This window comes from Mercurialis annua, linkage group LG1-X (genome assembly GCF_937616625.2).
Source record: "Mercurialis annua linkage group LG1-X, ddMerAnnu1.2, whole genome shotgun sequence".
Lineage (NCBI taxonomy): Eukaryota > Viridiplantae > Streptophyta > Magnoliopsida > Malpighiales > Euphorbiaceae > Mercurialis > Mercurialis annua.
In genome coordinates this window covers 68982583-68996256 of record NC_065570.1, presented here as the reverse complement: position 1 = coordinate 68996256, position 13674 = coordinate 68982583, and the positions used below count along the sequence as shown (strand labels likewise).

General features: G+C 31.6%; 2 protein-coding genes across 3 annotated transcripts; both read left to right on the top strand.

Moving 5' to 3' along the window:
* Positions 1 to 690: 690 nt before the first annotated feature.
* LOC126665392 (sucrose transport protein SUC2) lies at positions 691 to 5264 on the top strand. The gene is made up of 4 exons (XM_050358178.2): positions 691 to 2120; positions 3106 to 3169; positions 3281 to 3324; positions 4855 to 5264. Exons 1-4 carry the CDS (start codon positions 807 to 809, stop codon positions 5032 to 5034), a joined length of 1602 nt encoding a protein of 533 aa, XP_050214135.1. The 5' UTR covers positions 691 to 806; the 3' UTR covers positions 5035 to 5264.
* Positions 5265 to 6790: 1526 nt separating this feature from the next.
* Positions 6791 to 13122, top strand: LOC126665575 (embryogenesis-associated protein EMB8). 2 transcript variants are annotated; one of them, XM_050358407.2, is made up of 15 exons: positions 6796 to 7280; positions 7380 to 7469; positions 7604 to 7665; positions 7821 to 7921; positions 8933 to 9022; positions 9694 to 9816; positions 10057 to 10134; positions 10505 to 10590; positions 10941 to 10989; positions 11388 to 11444; positions 11534 to 11664; positions 11744 to 11827; positions 12322 to 12391; positions 12574 to 12673; positions 12763 to 13122. In XM_050358407.2, the coding sequence occupies exons 1-15, from the start codon at positions 7018 to 7020 to the stop codon at positions 13038 to 13040; spliced, it is 1662 nt and encodes a 553-aa protein (XP_050214364.1). In that variant the 5' UTR covers positions 6796 to 7017; the 3' UTR covers positions 13041 to 13122. The 2 variants fall into 2 exon arrangements, with proteins under 2 accessions (XP_050214365.1, XP_050214364.1); XM_050358408.1 differs by lacking the exons at positions 12322 to 12391; positions 12574 to 12673; positions 12763 to 13122 and adding an exon at positions 11949 to 12070 and having other exon boundaries at positions 6791 to 7280.
* Positions 13123 to 13674: the final 552 nt, after the last annotated feature.

The window sequence follows — 13674 nt, the reverse complement described above, 5'->3', positions numbered from 1 at the left end:
AATTTTATTAAAAGAGAGTTAACTTTTTTAAGTATTTTAGTTCAAATGGTTACTCTCCACATATATTTTAGAGGTCTTGATTTTAACTATCTATAGGATTAGTGGTTTAAATTCAATTTAAAAAGAAAATCTAACACTAACTATTAAAATAATTAATAAAATTTTGCCTCGGTAAAAAAATAGTGCTTAAAAAAACCAAACCAAATAGTCGGTTAACTGATTCGACCAGGTTTGATTCTTCATTAAAAATTTAAATTTTAATTGAATAGGCTTAATACATTAAAAAACTTGTATGAATTAGTGAACTATTAAATTATAAATTTGATCTATTTTTATAATAAATTTAATCATGAATTATTTCTTTATTTTAAGACTATAAAAGTAAATATATAAATTTAATTATGTTTAAATATTTTAAAAGAATTTGTTGAAATTAGTGGTTACAGCAGCTGGACTATGAATTTTATTGGTCACACTAATCTGATTTTTTAAAATACTAGTTTGAAACAAGAATATAAAATTTTTTGGGTTGAAAATTGTCAATAGTCAGTATTAAAAATGAATATGTAAATTAATTTTTGTTAATCTCCGTTAATGAACCGAGTAGATCTATCTTTGTCAAAAAAAAAAAAATATAGTACATAATTGTAGATTTAAAATTAAAATTTATATTTTTGGATAATGGCAATAAGCAGCAGTGATTGCCAGTTGCTGTTGTGAATCACCACTATAAATTCCCATGCAAACACCCCAAGACTCTCAATCCCAACTTCTTTCTTTCTATCTATTTCCTTCAATTCAACAAAATGCAGCCTCATTCCTCCGCTAAAGATAGCAAACAACCACCAACCTCTGCTCCGCCACCTCTTATGGTGGCCGGACATGCAGAACAACCCAATTCCACCCCTTTGAAAAAAATTGTAATGGTGGCTTCTATAGCCGCCGGAGTTCAATTTGGCTGGGCTTTACAGCTTTCTCTTTTAACTCCTTATGTTCAACTTCTCGGTATACCTCATACATGGGCCGCTTTCATTTGGCTCTGCGGACCTGTTTCCGGTATGTTAGTCCAGCCGATTGTTGGTTACCATAGCGATCGTTGCACCTCTCGGTTCGGCCGTCGCCGCCCTTTTATTGCTGCCGGTGCCGCTTTTGTTGCTGTAGCTGTTTTTCTTATCGGCTACGCTGCTGATTTGGGCCATCTTTCCGGCGATTCTCTTGATAAATCGCCGAAAACTCGGGCAATTGCTGTCTTTGTTGTCGGATTTTGGATTCTTGATGTTGCTAATAATATGCTTCAAGGTCCTTGTCGTGCACTTCTTGCTGATCTTTCTGGTGTCAACCAGAAAAAAACGAGAACAGCTAATTCTTTATTCTCTTTCTTTATGGCCGTCGGAAACGTTCTTGGATTCGCCGCTGGGTCGTACACTCACTTATACAAGATGTTTCCGTTCACAAAAACTATAGCGTGTGATGTTTACTGTGCTAATCTCAAATCTTGTTTTTTCATTTCAATCGTCTTGCTTTTAACGCTTACGACCCTAGCCCTTGTTTACGTAAAAGAAAAGCCCTGGTCGCCGGACCAGGATGTTGAGGCCATCGACGATGACGCAGCTTCAATCGCGTCAACGGCGCAACCCATGCCATTCTTCGGAGAAATTTTCGCTGCTTTAAAGAATCTTCAAAGACCAATGTGGATTCTTCTTCTGGTAACATGCTTGAACTGGATTGCATGGTTTCCATTTCTGTTATTCGACACTGACTGGATGGGGAGGGAGGTCTACGGCGGAGATTCAAGCGGCTCCGCCGCATTATTGAAACTCTATGACAGAGGAGTCCGCGCTGGAGCACTTGGGTTGATGCTTAACTCGGTGGTTTTGGGATTCACTTCTCTTAGTGTAGAAATGTTAGCGCGTGGTGTTGGTGGCGTTAAGAGATTGTGGGGTATAGTGAATTTTATCCTTGCACTGTGTCTGGCCTTGACAGTGCTGATTACCAAATTAGCAGAGAGCAACCGGAGGTTTGCCACCGTGAGCGGTGGATCTAAAGTACCGTTGCCACCACCAAGCGGCGTTAAGGCCGGTGCACTGGCCCTTTTTGCGGTCATGGGTGTTCCTCAAGCTGTAAGTTCATTTTTTTCCTCTCCCGTATCTGTCAATTCAGGTTATTACCTCTTTTTTTTTTTAACAATTCTTAACTCTAGTTTATTTTATATTTTTGGTTAATCTAATTTTACTATAAATTTATATATTATGATGTTTACAATGTATTTTAATAAAAAAATTAAAAAATTACTATTCCGCCTCATTTGATTTCACACATATATTAAAAAAATTATTATTTTTATCTTTTCATATTTTCTCATGGTTTTGTCTCTATTAACAATAGTGTAATTTTTCATATAGTTTATTTAAGATGATTAAATGAAGTGTAAAATAAGAAATTTAATGTAAAAATATTTTAAAAATAAAAATGAGACTTTAAAAATAAAATATCTTAAAATAAAATATGAGACTTCTTAAATAGGACAGAGAGAGTATATATTTATGTTTAATTCTAACTTTAATTTTATATATTATCATCTTTAAAAAATAATTATTAATATCAAATGTTATTTGTGAATTGAATAATTTTAAAATTAATTTCAAATTGCTTTAAAACTATTAAAATTGAGTAAAATTACTAAAATTTAAATAATTTCTAATAAATTAAATTTGTATGAAAAATAGAATATATTTGGATTTTTTTATCCCAACAGTGTAAATGAAGAGTAAAAAAGAAATGGAAGCCATAAATATGAGTCAGTGTGTATTTATTGGAAATTGTCTAGTAGCTCTATTGCAGTTAATTTTGGGAACATTTACAGATGCTGTTTTAATTGACATATTAATTTCAATCTTATCTAAAATCTTGAACTCTAATTGGAGACTTTTCTGTATTCATAATTCTTGTTTGCTTTAAGATTAAGGTATACCCTTTGTTGTGTAGGGCAGATACTTTTAATTATTTGCTAATTATCTCCCTCATGATTGATTATATTTGTAGTAATATGTATGTTAAAAATCATTATTAATGATATTAGTAATTTTTTTAAAACCTTCTTTGCAGATTACTTATAGCATTCCATTTGCTTTGGCATCAATATTTTCAAACACATCTGGTGCTGGTCAAGGTAAATGAATAATCCTAACTGCTTTTATATATTTGTATTAGAAATAATATAATTAATATAAATAAACTAAATTATTCCACTAACCAATTTTAATATTTTAAATATGTTTAGGCCTTTCTTTGGGAGTTCTTAATCTTTCAATAGTCATACCACAGGTATTGCTTCCTATTACTAAAACTTTTACTTTATTTTTGAGCATATAAATTTAAATGTTGTATATAGGCAGACCAAATAGATATGCATTTGTGTTTATCATCAATTCTAAAAGTGGTAATCTAAAGCATGTGATAATATAGGTCTTATGGTGTCGTAATCTTAGCAACTGAAAGTTTGGTGAAATAGAATTGTCTTAAAAACATTAGGCTTAATTACTTAAAAAAACCCCACCTTTAATTTTGTTTTCGTTTATACCCCGACCTAGGAAAATTGTCACAAATACTCATGACCTTGTCTTTATGTTTCACCTCTACCCCAAATTTCAAAAAAAAGATGATTTATTGAAAATAACTAAATATAAGGGTTATTTTATACCTTTTTCTAATAAAAAAATTACAAACAAATACTTCATCTATAAAAACGTTCAAATAAGTCCTAAAATTAATTAATTTTTTAATTTAAATAAAATAAAATAAATAAAATATTTTTTATTAATTACAACCTACAATTATACTCCAATTTAAAAAACCGCTAATATTATTATTTTCAAAAAAAAATTCGATTTTTGTATAATTAATAACATTGATGTGTAATTAGAATATATACTAAAGATTAAGGACTATTTTAAACTTTTTTTCAAATGAAAAGAGGTAAATTTAATACCTCGAGGGTAGAGGTGAAACATAAATACAAGGTCATGAGTATATGTGACAATTTTCCTAGGTCATGGTATAAACGAAAAAGAAGTTAAAGGTGAGGGTTTTTTAAGTAATTAAGCCAAAACATTATAATCTGACCCATGTTTGGTACATATTTTATTTATTTTATATTATTGAGTGCAAATACTAAATATATGTAAAAGTTTCTTAAATTATTAAAGGTGTGCATGTGACACATTGGCATGGGCTACAATGCTTATGCTTTCAAAAAAGTCAACATTTCACACACAATTGTGAGTGCCCCCACATCCCATACAAAGCTTAGGTTTGGAAAATTATGGAGAAAAAGAAGAAGTTACAGTTGACCCACTTTTTGAAACAATCACTGTGTCACAATCTTTGTTCTTCTTGCTGACTCATCATCTCCATCAGAAAAAAATAAGCCAATTATTTTATTATATAAATATAATTATTACAAAAAGACATGATAAAATAATAATAGAATATATTCTATTGAACATCCCAATATTGCTTCTCCATCATCTTTTGTCATTTATCCACTACTTAGCAATTATGTATGTTTGTTCGGTTTAAATAGAACCAAACTGAATTAATTGAATTGAAACTAAATGTAATTTAAGTATTTTTATAGAAAGATTAATATTTTGGATTGAATCTACTATGTTAGTTAATTTTATATTCAGTTCGATTTTTTTGATTCAGTTTGTATAAAAAATGAATTGATTTTTCATTTATAATAATCAAATCGAATTTATCAATTCGGCTTGAACAATAGTATGATTTTTGTTTTACTTTATACTACTTTATTAGTGTAAATTTTAATGTTCATTTCAACACTTTTAAATATAGATGTTGGTGTCCGTTGTAAGTGGACCATGGGATGCATTATTTGGAGGAGGTAATTTGCCAGCATTTGTGGTTGGGGCAGTGGCCGCGGCGGTTAGCGGAATATTAGCGTTTACCCTCCTCCCGTCGCCACCGCCGGATGTTCCGTCCTCCAAGAGGACTACAATAGCTTCTTTCCATTGATGAACAACTCCATTCCATGTGACAATGTTATTTTTTCTTTTTTTTGGGACCTAAACTACTGTAATGAGCCCTTTTATAGAGCTCTCTCTCTGCCTTTTTTTTTTAAAGATGTGTAACAATAGAGTCATCAATGGCCAAAAATGGTGAATTTGATGATGGGTGAATATCAATGGCTGTACACATGTTTGTGTTTAATATGCATAATGTAATATACAGTCAAGTTAAGCTTCCTTTTTTTTCCAATTACATGTTCACTTCTTAGCCTAAATTCTATTTTTCTTGTTTTAAAGTTTAAAGTAGTTAAATTTTTTTATCTTATTGAATTCAAAGTCTTTGGTATGAAATAATTTTCTATCACGGATTGAAAAAATATTAGGAATTTTTGTTCAAACTAGAAATTGAGAAATGATCTAATATTTGAAACTAAGTATATGAAATTCAATTTTGTGTATGATAATTCAATTAAATTTGAGATGGGCCAAATTCAAATTCTTGGGTTACATAACTAGAGCCTGCATGGTATGACTTCAGAATAAGATATGGGCCTTAAGTCCTTAACCATTAATCTAGATATAGGCTTGCTCCTTCAATACATTTTTTGTACAGTAAAAAACAAAATATCCCAATTTAAATAACACTTTTTTTTTATCATTGGCTAAATTTCGAAGTAAAAATATTTACAATATAATGATAAAAAAACCCAATCACAATAAGTGAGCAATACCATAATCAAATGACGATACTGCAAAACAGTCAATTAATAGGGCTTTGACTACCAAATGAGCCACCTATATATATATATATATATCCCAATTTTAAACGTATATATATATATATATATATATATATATATATTTATATATAACCAAAAAATTAAACTGAAACTGATTGTCACAGCGGCTCTACTCATCAGTTCATTCCTTTAAAGATGATTTCTGTAGTAACAACCTCTCCATATACGTTTAAAATTTGATAACTTAACCATAATTAAAGAAGCCAAAGATTAACCAAAATAATTAGCCATCAAATATAAATTTATGGATATTTTGTTTGTAAAAGGTATTTGAATTTTTTTATTTACCACTATTAGAATAATTGTACCAATTTTCTTCCAATAAAGAAATAAATAAAGTAAATTAGAACAAAATAATCATAGAACAACCATCAAAAACTATATATATTTTCAGTTATTTTTATAAAATTTAAATCACTTATTAAAACATTATATATAATAGATTTTATTTTGAGTAGATGAAAATAAAACAATTACTAACCTTATAATAAATGTAATGAAATAAAATTATGACATGTAAAAAAAGTGGAATAAATAAATAAAGACAGATTAATCAAATTAACTGAGCATTTAATTTGATGTACTTTTTCTCCAAATTATAGGTAGTGCCAAATACATAAATTTTACCCTTTAAGAGCATTTACTATGAAGTCTTCATAAATTTAAAAGTTTTTATTACAACATTATAATATAAAACAATGCTTCAATAAATTTTTTATTTTAAAAATAAAATAAAAATTCAAATTAACTTGGCAAATCTAAACTTTTAAAGCAATCTTTACTTAAATATAGTATAAATCATATTTCTTATTACTTTTTCTCAATTATTTATTTTAAAATCATAAACACTATACTAATTAAATTTATAGACTATTAAATTAAATTTAAATTTTTAATAATTAGAATACGACTTAAAATTTAGAAACCCCCCCTAGGAACAAGAAGATAGTTTAGGAATAGTTAGTGCAAGTTACGTAAAAAATTGCTCCCAACTATCTCTAAACTACTTTGAAGAAATTTTGCTTTCCCCTTTTGTCAATCTGCCATTTGTCTTAAACTTTCAAAAAGAAAGAAACAAACTTTTAAAAACTTTTTTAGAAATCTAGCAATCAAACCCACCGACTAAATAAAAAGTTTGCTCCTTTACTGACATTCATCCTAAAGAAATAATTTTTTTATCTTAATTTTTGATGGATTGGTTAAGCTCAATTGGGCCATCTTCTTCTCTATATCCATACACGCTTCTCCTAAATGCTTTTTGTGTAATACCCATTTCTCACTACATTTTTGGCTTTGTTATTTTCTGTTTTGTGTTTCTGTACAATTTCTTGGAGTTTCATTTCTTTAGAGATTTCTTGCATGGATTTCGTGGATCCCCAATTCTCCTTACTTTTAATCCCTCTTCTCCAATTTACAATGGTGTTGTTTCCAAATGTAAAATTCTTCATGGCAGGTCAAATATAGTTGAAAAAGATTGTAGCTTTTTTGTTGGCTTTTAATTAGTTTAATTGGTTTCTTTATTATTGTTCTTGATTGTATTGTTTTTGTACAGGTATTTGGTAACTCCTTGGCTCTCAAGTCCTAATATCCAGACTTTTTTCTTGAATTTCTTTGGTAGGCCTCCTGCTTTTAAATACAGAAGGTAATCATCACATAATAACCTTACTTGTAGTTGTACACTTTTTTTTTCCTTTTTAATTTTCATTTAGTTAGAATGTTGCTATTGCCATTCAGGGTTTGTGTCTAACAAAAGATTCATGTTTATGTTAAATTCAGGCAGCTTTATAATGTTTCTGATGGTGGAACTATTGCTTTGGATTGGTTGATGCATTCTGATGGTAAGTACAAAGGTTTGGACATGTATAAAGAAAATGTAATGCATGTGTGTTGGCACTTTCAGTTTTCTAATTTGCTGTGTTTTTCCTTCTTTATGTTTATCATTAGAACGATTTTGATTTGAGTTTTCAAACAATAAAGTAATATTTCCTTACAGTTTCTGGGGGCAACTATCACATGAACGATGGCGTTGCTAAAGATGATACAACTCCTATTGTGGTTGTGATTCCTGGCTTAACTAGTGACTCTTCTTCGTCTGTAAGTCAGAAATTACAATCTCCTGCTATAAACTTCATGATGCTTGATGCTTATTAATTTGCTCCCGGAAAGTCAAACATAGATTTCCTGCTAAATTATTTGATTTTCTAGTGAAGTTTGCTTGAAAATTGTCAATGAAAGTCTCAAATGTATGTTGCATTACTCGAGTATGGAAAGGTGAAGAATGAGTGGCGCAAGCCAATAGTATCATCAATTTAACTGTATATATTGATGGTGTATGGTTAAAGATTTAGGGATTCCAGTGTTTGAGTATTTTCTTCTTTTGGGATTAATTACACTTTTAATTACTAGGCGATGCCTTTTTTTGGATTATCTGATATTTGGATTACTAAGGAAGACTCATATCCACGAGGTAGTGTCTTATCAGAAATAGTGTGCTTGATTCAAGTACTAATTGCTTGGGTGAAAATTCCAAAGCTGATCAGCTATGCAAAGCATGTAAGGTTACTGAAGCCTAAGCATTATTATTGTGCCGTTGTTGCTTTCTTTGATCATTCATAGTGGTAGACTTTGGTTGTTTCCACTTCCCACTCAAGAATGAAAGGAAATTATGCTATAAATATCAAGTTTCCAATGTAAATAAGTCTCCTGTTTTAGAAAGTTATCAATTAAGAAGTTTTGGTCCGGGCAGAAAGTCTTACCACTGAATGAAATGGTTATATATAGTTATAAGGCATGCTTATTTAGGAGATTGCTATCAAGATTTAAAACGTTTAGAACTTCGATATAGTTACAATTTGAATGAAATGCGGTTAGCATATTAATCACAAATGCTTTAAATGCCTGCTAGTCCCTTGGTGCATCAGCTCTCTTGTTTTCAAGCTTCTTAATGCATGTATTTACCGTAAGTATAGATGGTGGCATATGTTCATGGCCACATGCTTATTAGCTTGCATTATAATTTTTGATATAGATAATAGATGTGTATATGCTTTAATATCTGTGCTGATTCAATAAACTGCTGATTGTCTTATTCAATACGATGTGTAGTATCTGAAGCATCTGGCCTTCAATACGGCGAAACATGGATGGAATGTTGTTGTTAGCAATCATCGAGGATTAGGAGGTGTTTCAATTACTGTAAGTCTCTTTTGGTCTGATTAACGCAAAACCAATTCACTATAATGAAATCCAAAATATGATGTTTAATTTTCACCCCTAGATTTTCATCTTTTTCTTGATATTTTGGGATGGATGTTCTGTTTTTATTTATTGTTTTCTGTAGCATATTTATCAATTTATTAAGTATTGATCTTTGCTATCATTCTCAATTTAATTCTGAAATGTTGTTTCCAAATGATATATATCACTGCAAACCCATAGAACATTTTTGACAAGACGACAAGCTAACTGTATGGAAATAGCTTGATATTTATAGGCCTCGTCTAAATTATGTGCATGTCGAAAATAGATCCGTTCCTATATGATTTTCAGAAGATCCATAAACACTTTGGAACAGTAAAGATTATATGACGGGCTAACTATGACCTTTGGTATGAGCTGGATGAGCATTGGATGCATGGGCTTGGGCAGCATCAGGATTAAGAAACTTCTGTCTTGCTGCATAATTAGTGCATGCAAAAATGAACTACTTCTTGATATTAGAAGTCAAGCAGTTTTTTTCGAAGCTGATGCATGGGTTTTTTCTTATTAACTAACTAGTCTGGGAGGTTCTGTTTATTAGAATATACTGCATTTAAGTTTATTTTACATTTATTATGAAATTATACTCTTTCTATTGTATGATGCAGTCTGATTGCTTTTACAATGCTGGATGGACAGAAGATTTTCGTGAAGTCATTAATTATCTCCACAATGAGTACTCCAAGGCTCCGTTATTTGCTGTCGGAACAAGCATCGGTGCTAACCTTCTGGTATCTTCTATTCGTTGCACTGTAAATTTATTTATTTATTATTTCTGTTTAACAGAATCAATATGTTACATACAAATCAGCTGAGAGCACAAAAAGATCAGAACTCGTTTTGTTGCTAATATTGGAATAAAATGCTGTAAATGTTCTTTTGGATGCTATGCACACACACGAGTGTTGTAGAAACCTTGATATTTATATATGACGACGCCTTTTCTAACTTTTCTTATTCCTCTTTTTCAGGTAAAATATCTCGGGGAGGAAGGAGAGAGGACTCATATTGCAGGGGCTGTAGCCATTTGTAATCCTTGGGATCTCTTGGTTAGCATTTTTAACTTAATACGTAAACTGAGAAGGAGTTTAAGGTTTCTTTCAAATGGAGTTAACATTTGCCAAAGACAGAATTTTCAGAAGATGATTTACTAATAAAGCTTAAATTTGGTTTATGCTTTAGCATGTACTTCATGATTGCTGTCAATAACTGACAGAAGCTTGAAGATATTGATTCCATTTTTATGATTATTCTCATTTCAAGATTAGCATATAAAGCAACAATCGAAAGCACAATGTTAGGAATAACATTAATCATTTTGAACAATCTGCAGCTACATCAAATTTATCTGCTCATTTGAATTTGGATCTTCAATTATACTCTCTATTATATGTGGTTAGTAATTGTATTCTTTTGCAGATTGGTGATAGATTTATAGCCCGCAAGCCGTTGCAGAAGTTATATGACAGGGCCCTCACAATTGGACTTCAAGGTTATGCAAAACTGTATGTGTGTATCCATTTCAATTGTGTCTTTGGGGTTGAAAATGGAAAATGGAAATTATGAACTTAGTCTGTAAAAGCCCTATTTGGAAATTTCTTGTCTACCTGCGTCTTCATGGACCCATACTTACATGAGATTATTTTACAACTAGAGAGATAAAATTCTATGTGAGCATGGTCATAAAGAACCGGTCTAATTAATTTCTCAGTCCTATAAAATTTCTAGAAAGAAATTTTATTTAAATTGAATTTAGGATGAATATAAAATGATGAGGCTTAGGAATTTACTTTCTGTCCGACTCCATAACCTTTTGCCCAAATTGATATAACAAGTTACTGATCAATCATTTCAGGCATGAACCTCGATACTCTCGGCTTGCTAATTGGGAAGGCATCAGAAAGGTTGGTTTCATGGAAATTTCTTGATAATCTTGTGTATGCAAAGGAATTTAGCTTATAAAGTAGATATATAATTAGGAAGTATGGGACCTAATATTTTCGTGTCCAAAACTTTTCAGAAATCAATATTTTAATTTATACAAGTGTTATAATTTATTACAAGTGGCCTGCACCTTCTTCTTCTTCAGTAAAACCGACCCCTTTATCACTTCTCGGCTTTCAAGAAATTTCTACTTATGATTTTGATTTCTCCAGCATATCGTTTATTATATTTTTAAGAAATTCCATATCATGCCATGTCGTATTAGGTGTTCCGTTTTTTATTTCAGTGGAGAAATATGCCATTTTGATTTCTTCTAATAAAAAGACCTCTACTTGATTACCTCTTGCATTTTGTGCAGTCACGGTCTATTCGAGATTTTGACAACTATGCAACCTGCCTTGTCGGAAAATACAAGGTATCAGTGTCCACATTTTCATGTGGTTCTTCAGACTTGATTTTCTGTCATGTTTGTGAGTAACTGAGAATGTTAAATGATTTTCTTAGACTGCGGATACATACTACAGACGCTGTAGCAGTTCAGCTTATGTTCCAGATGTGTCTGTACCACTACTTTGTATCAGTGCTCTTGATGATCCCGTCTGCACTAGAGAAGCCATTCCTTGGGACGAATGCAGGTAGTGCTACATATTGAGAAAAGTAATTTTGCGTGCATTTACATTGATATTTGATACGCCTATTTCCTTTCTTCGGCAGAGCAAATCCAAATATAGTGTTGGCGACACCAAAGGACGGAGGACATCTGGCATTCTTTGAAGGATTGACCGGAGCTAGCTTGTGGTATATACTTGCAACTTCCAATTCTTCAACATTGAACTGAAATGCAATTACTTGCATAATTTGTAAAAGTTTGTAGTTTTTACACATAATGGACGCTGATAAATTCGGTGATTCACTCCAGTGATGGTCCTGAGGTGCGGATCAGGTCCGAGATGTATCACATAAGCAGAAAAATAGACTTTGTATCCAAAGCATTCTGATTCTCAAGTCAATTTTGGTCTTAAAGCAATATATTATAGTAAACGTACTATCGAAATCAGAGTAGCAGTATCAAATTACCTTGGTAGTTTGCTGGTTTTGAGTTTCTCTTGATTGATTATTTGTACGATAGCGATTGGAGATAAAAGTAGTTCTGATACTATCAGATACGTTTACTGTTGCTAAATTTTGATTCCCGGGGAAGAAGGATGACGGACCTTCATATTCGACATGGTTGATATTTTTTACTCAACCTTCGTTTGCTAATTTTCCTGATATCTCGTTTTGATTTGCAGGTGGGTGAGGGCTGTTAATGAATTTCTTTGTATTCTACACTCTAGTCCTAATCATATGCATGTCCGAAAGGTACACTATGTTAATTACCTGATTTTGCTTATCAGATATACGAATTAGGGTTGCCAATGACGTCTTAGAGCAGTGTCCATAACATTCGAAACTCATTAGATGGAGTTCTCTTCATTAACAAGGATGTCTCGATTTTACCTGAGTTTATAAGCCTGTACTCTTGCCATTTACTGTATTTGCAGGAACAGACTTCTACCAGCTTGGATTCATCACAAGAATTTTCAATTGATCAGGGCCCGTACGTGAACATCGCAGAAGATGGAATGGTAGCTGCAGCAGCCGGTGAGGATCACGAGTTTGGCAAGTTCAAGATGTTTTTATAAAAAGTTTTATCATCAAAAAAACTAACTAGTTAATCATTTCTGATATAGGAGAAGAAGAGCACACGACAGAAGCGAAATCTGATATGAATTCAGGCACCAGTTCGATAACTTGTGAACTGCTTAAGAAGATTCAGGATTTCAAGAATTCCGATACAACTACTCCGGTTAGAAGATACATTAATCAGATCAGTCGACAGAACGGAAGTTCAGTTTGGATGTTTGCTTTCATTGCTGTTGTAACAAGTTGGCCATTATTAGGATCTGTGTTGATTTTCTATAGGAAAAAACTAAAGAATATTTCACCTGCAGCTTTGCTTAAAAGATAGCTAAATCATTATTATGGGGTAATTGACCATCACTATACTTTCAGAAAATTTCATTTTAGTTACTGAAGATTTTTTTTTTTCATTTCGATCATTCAGCTTCAAAAAAAAATTCACCTTATGTCCTCTTTTTGCAAACGTGGCCCTCTTTTCTAATCGGAATTTGCCATGTCATATATTTTTAACATATCAGCCTAATATTAACCCTTTTACTTCAAAATAACGGGTTACTTTTTTTAACATTTAATTTTCTTAGTTTCTCTTACTCTCTTCATCTCCTTTCACTGGCAACCCTAATTCTACAATTCTTTCTTCATTTCAAACCAATTTGTGGTAGCAGTGAAGTAAATGTAACGATTTATTGTCTCAGTGAACCAATGGGTCGTCTAGCATTGGAGGAAAGGAAGATTTGTGATTTTTTTCACGAACGAATTTGAAGCATAAATTGAAGCCATGGTCCCTCAGCTTCAATTTCATTAACTATTAGTCTCCTACTTTAATTTGAACATTTACTTTCAAACGATTTGATATCCCACTTTTAATTTCGTGAACGGTTTGGTCACTCACTTTTAATTTTATTAAACGATTTGGTAACTCACTTTTAAACGATGTGGTACCTCAGTTTTATTTCCGTTAA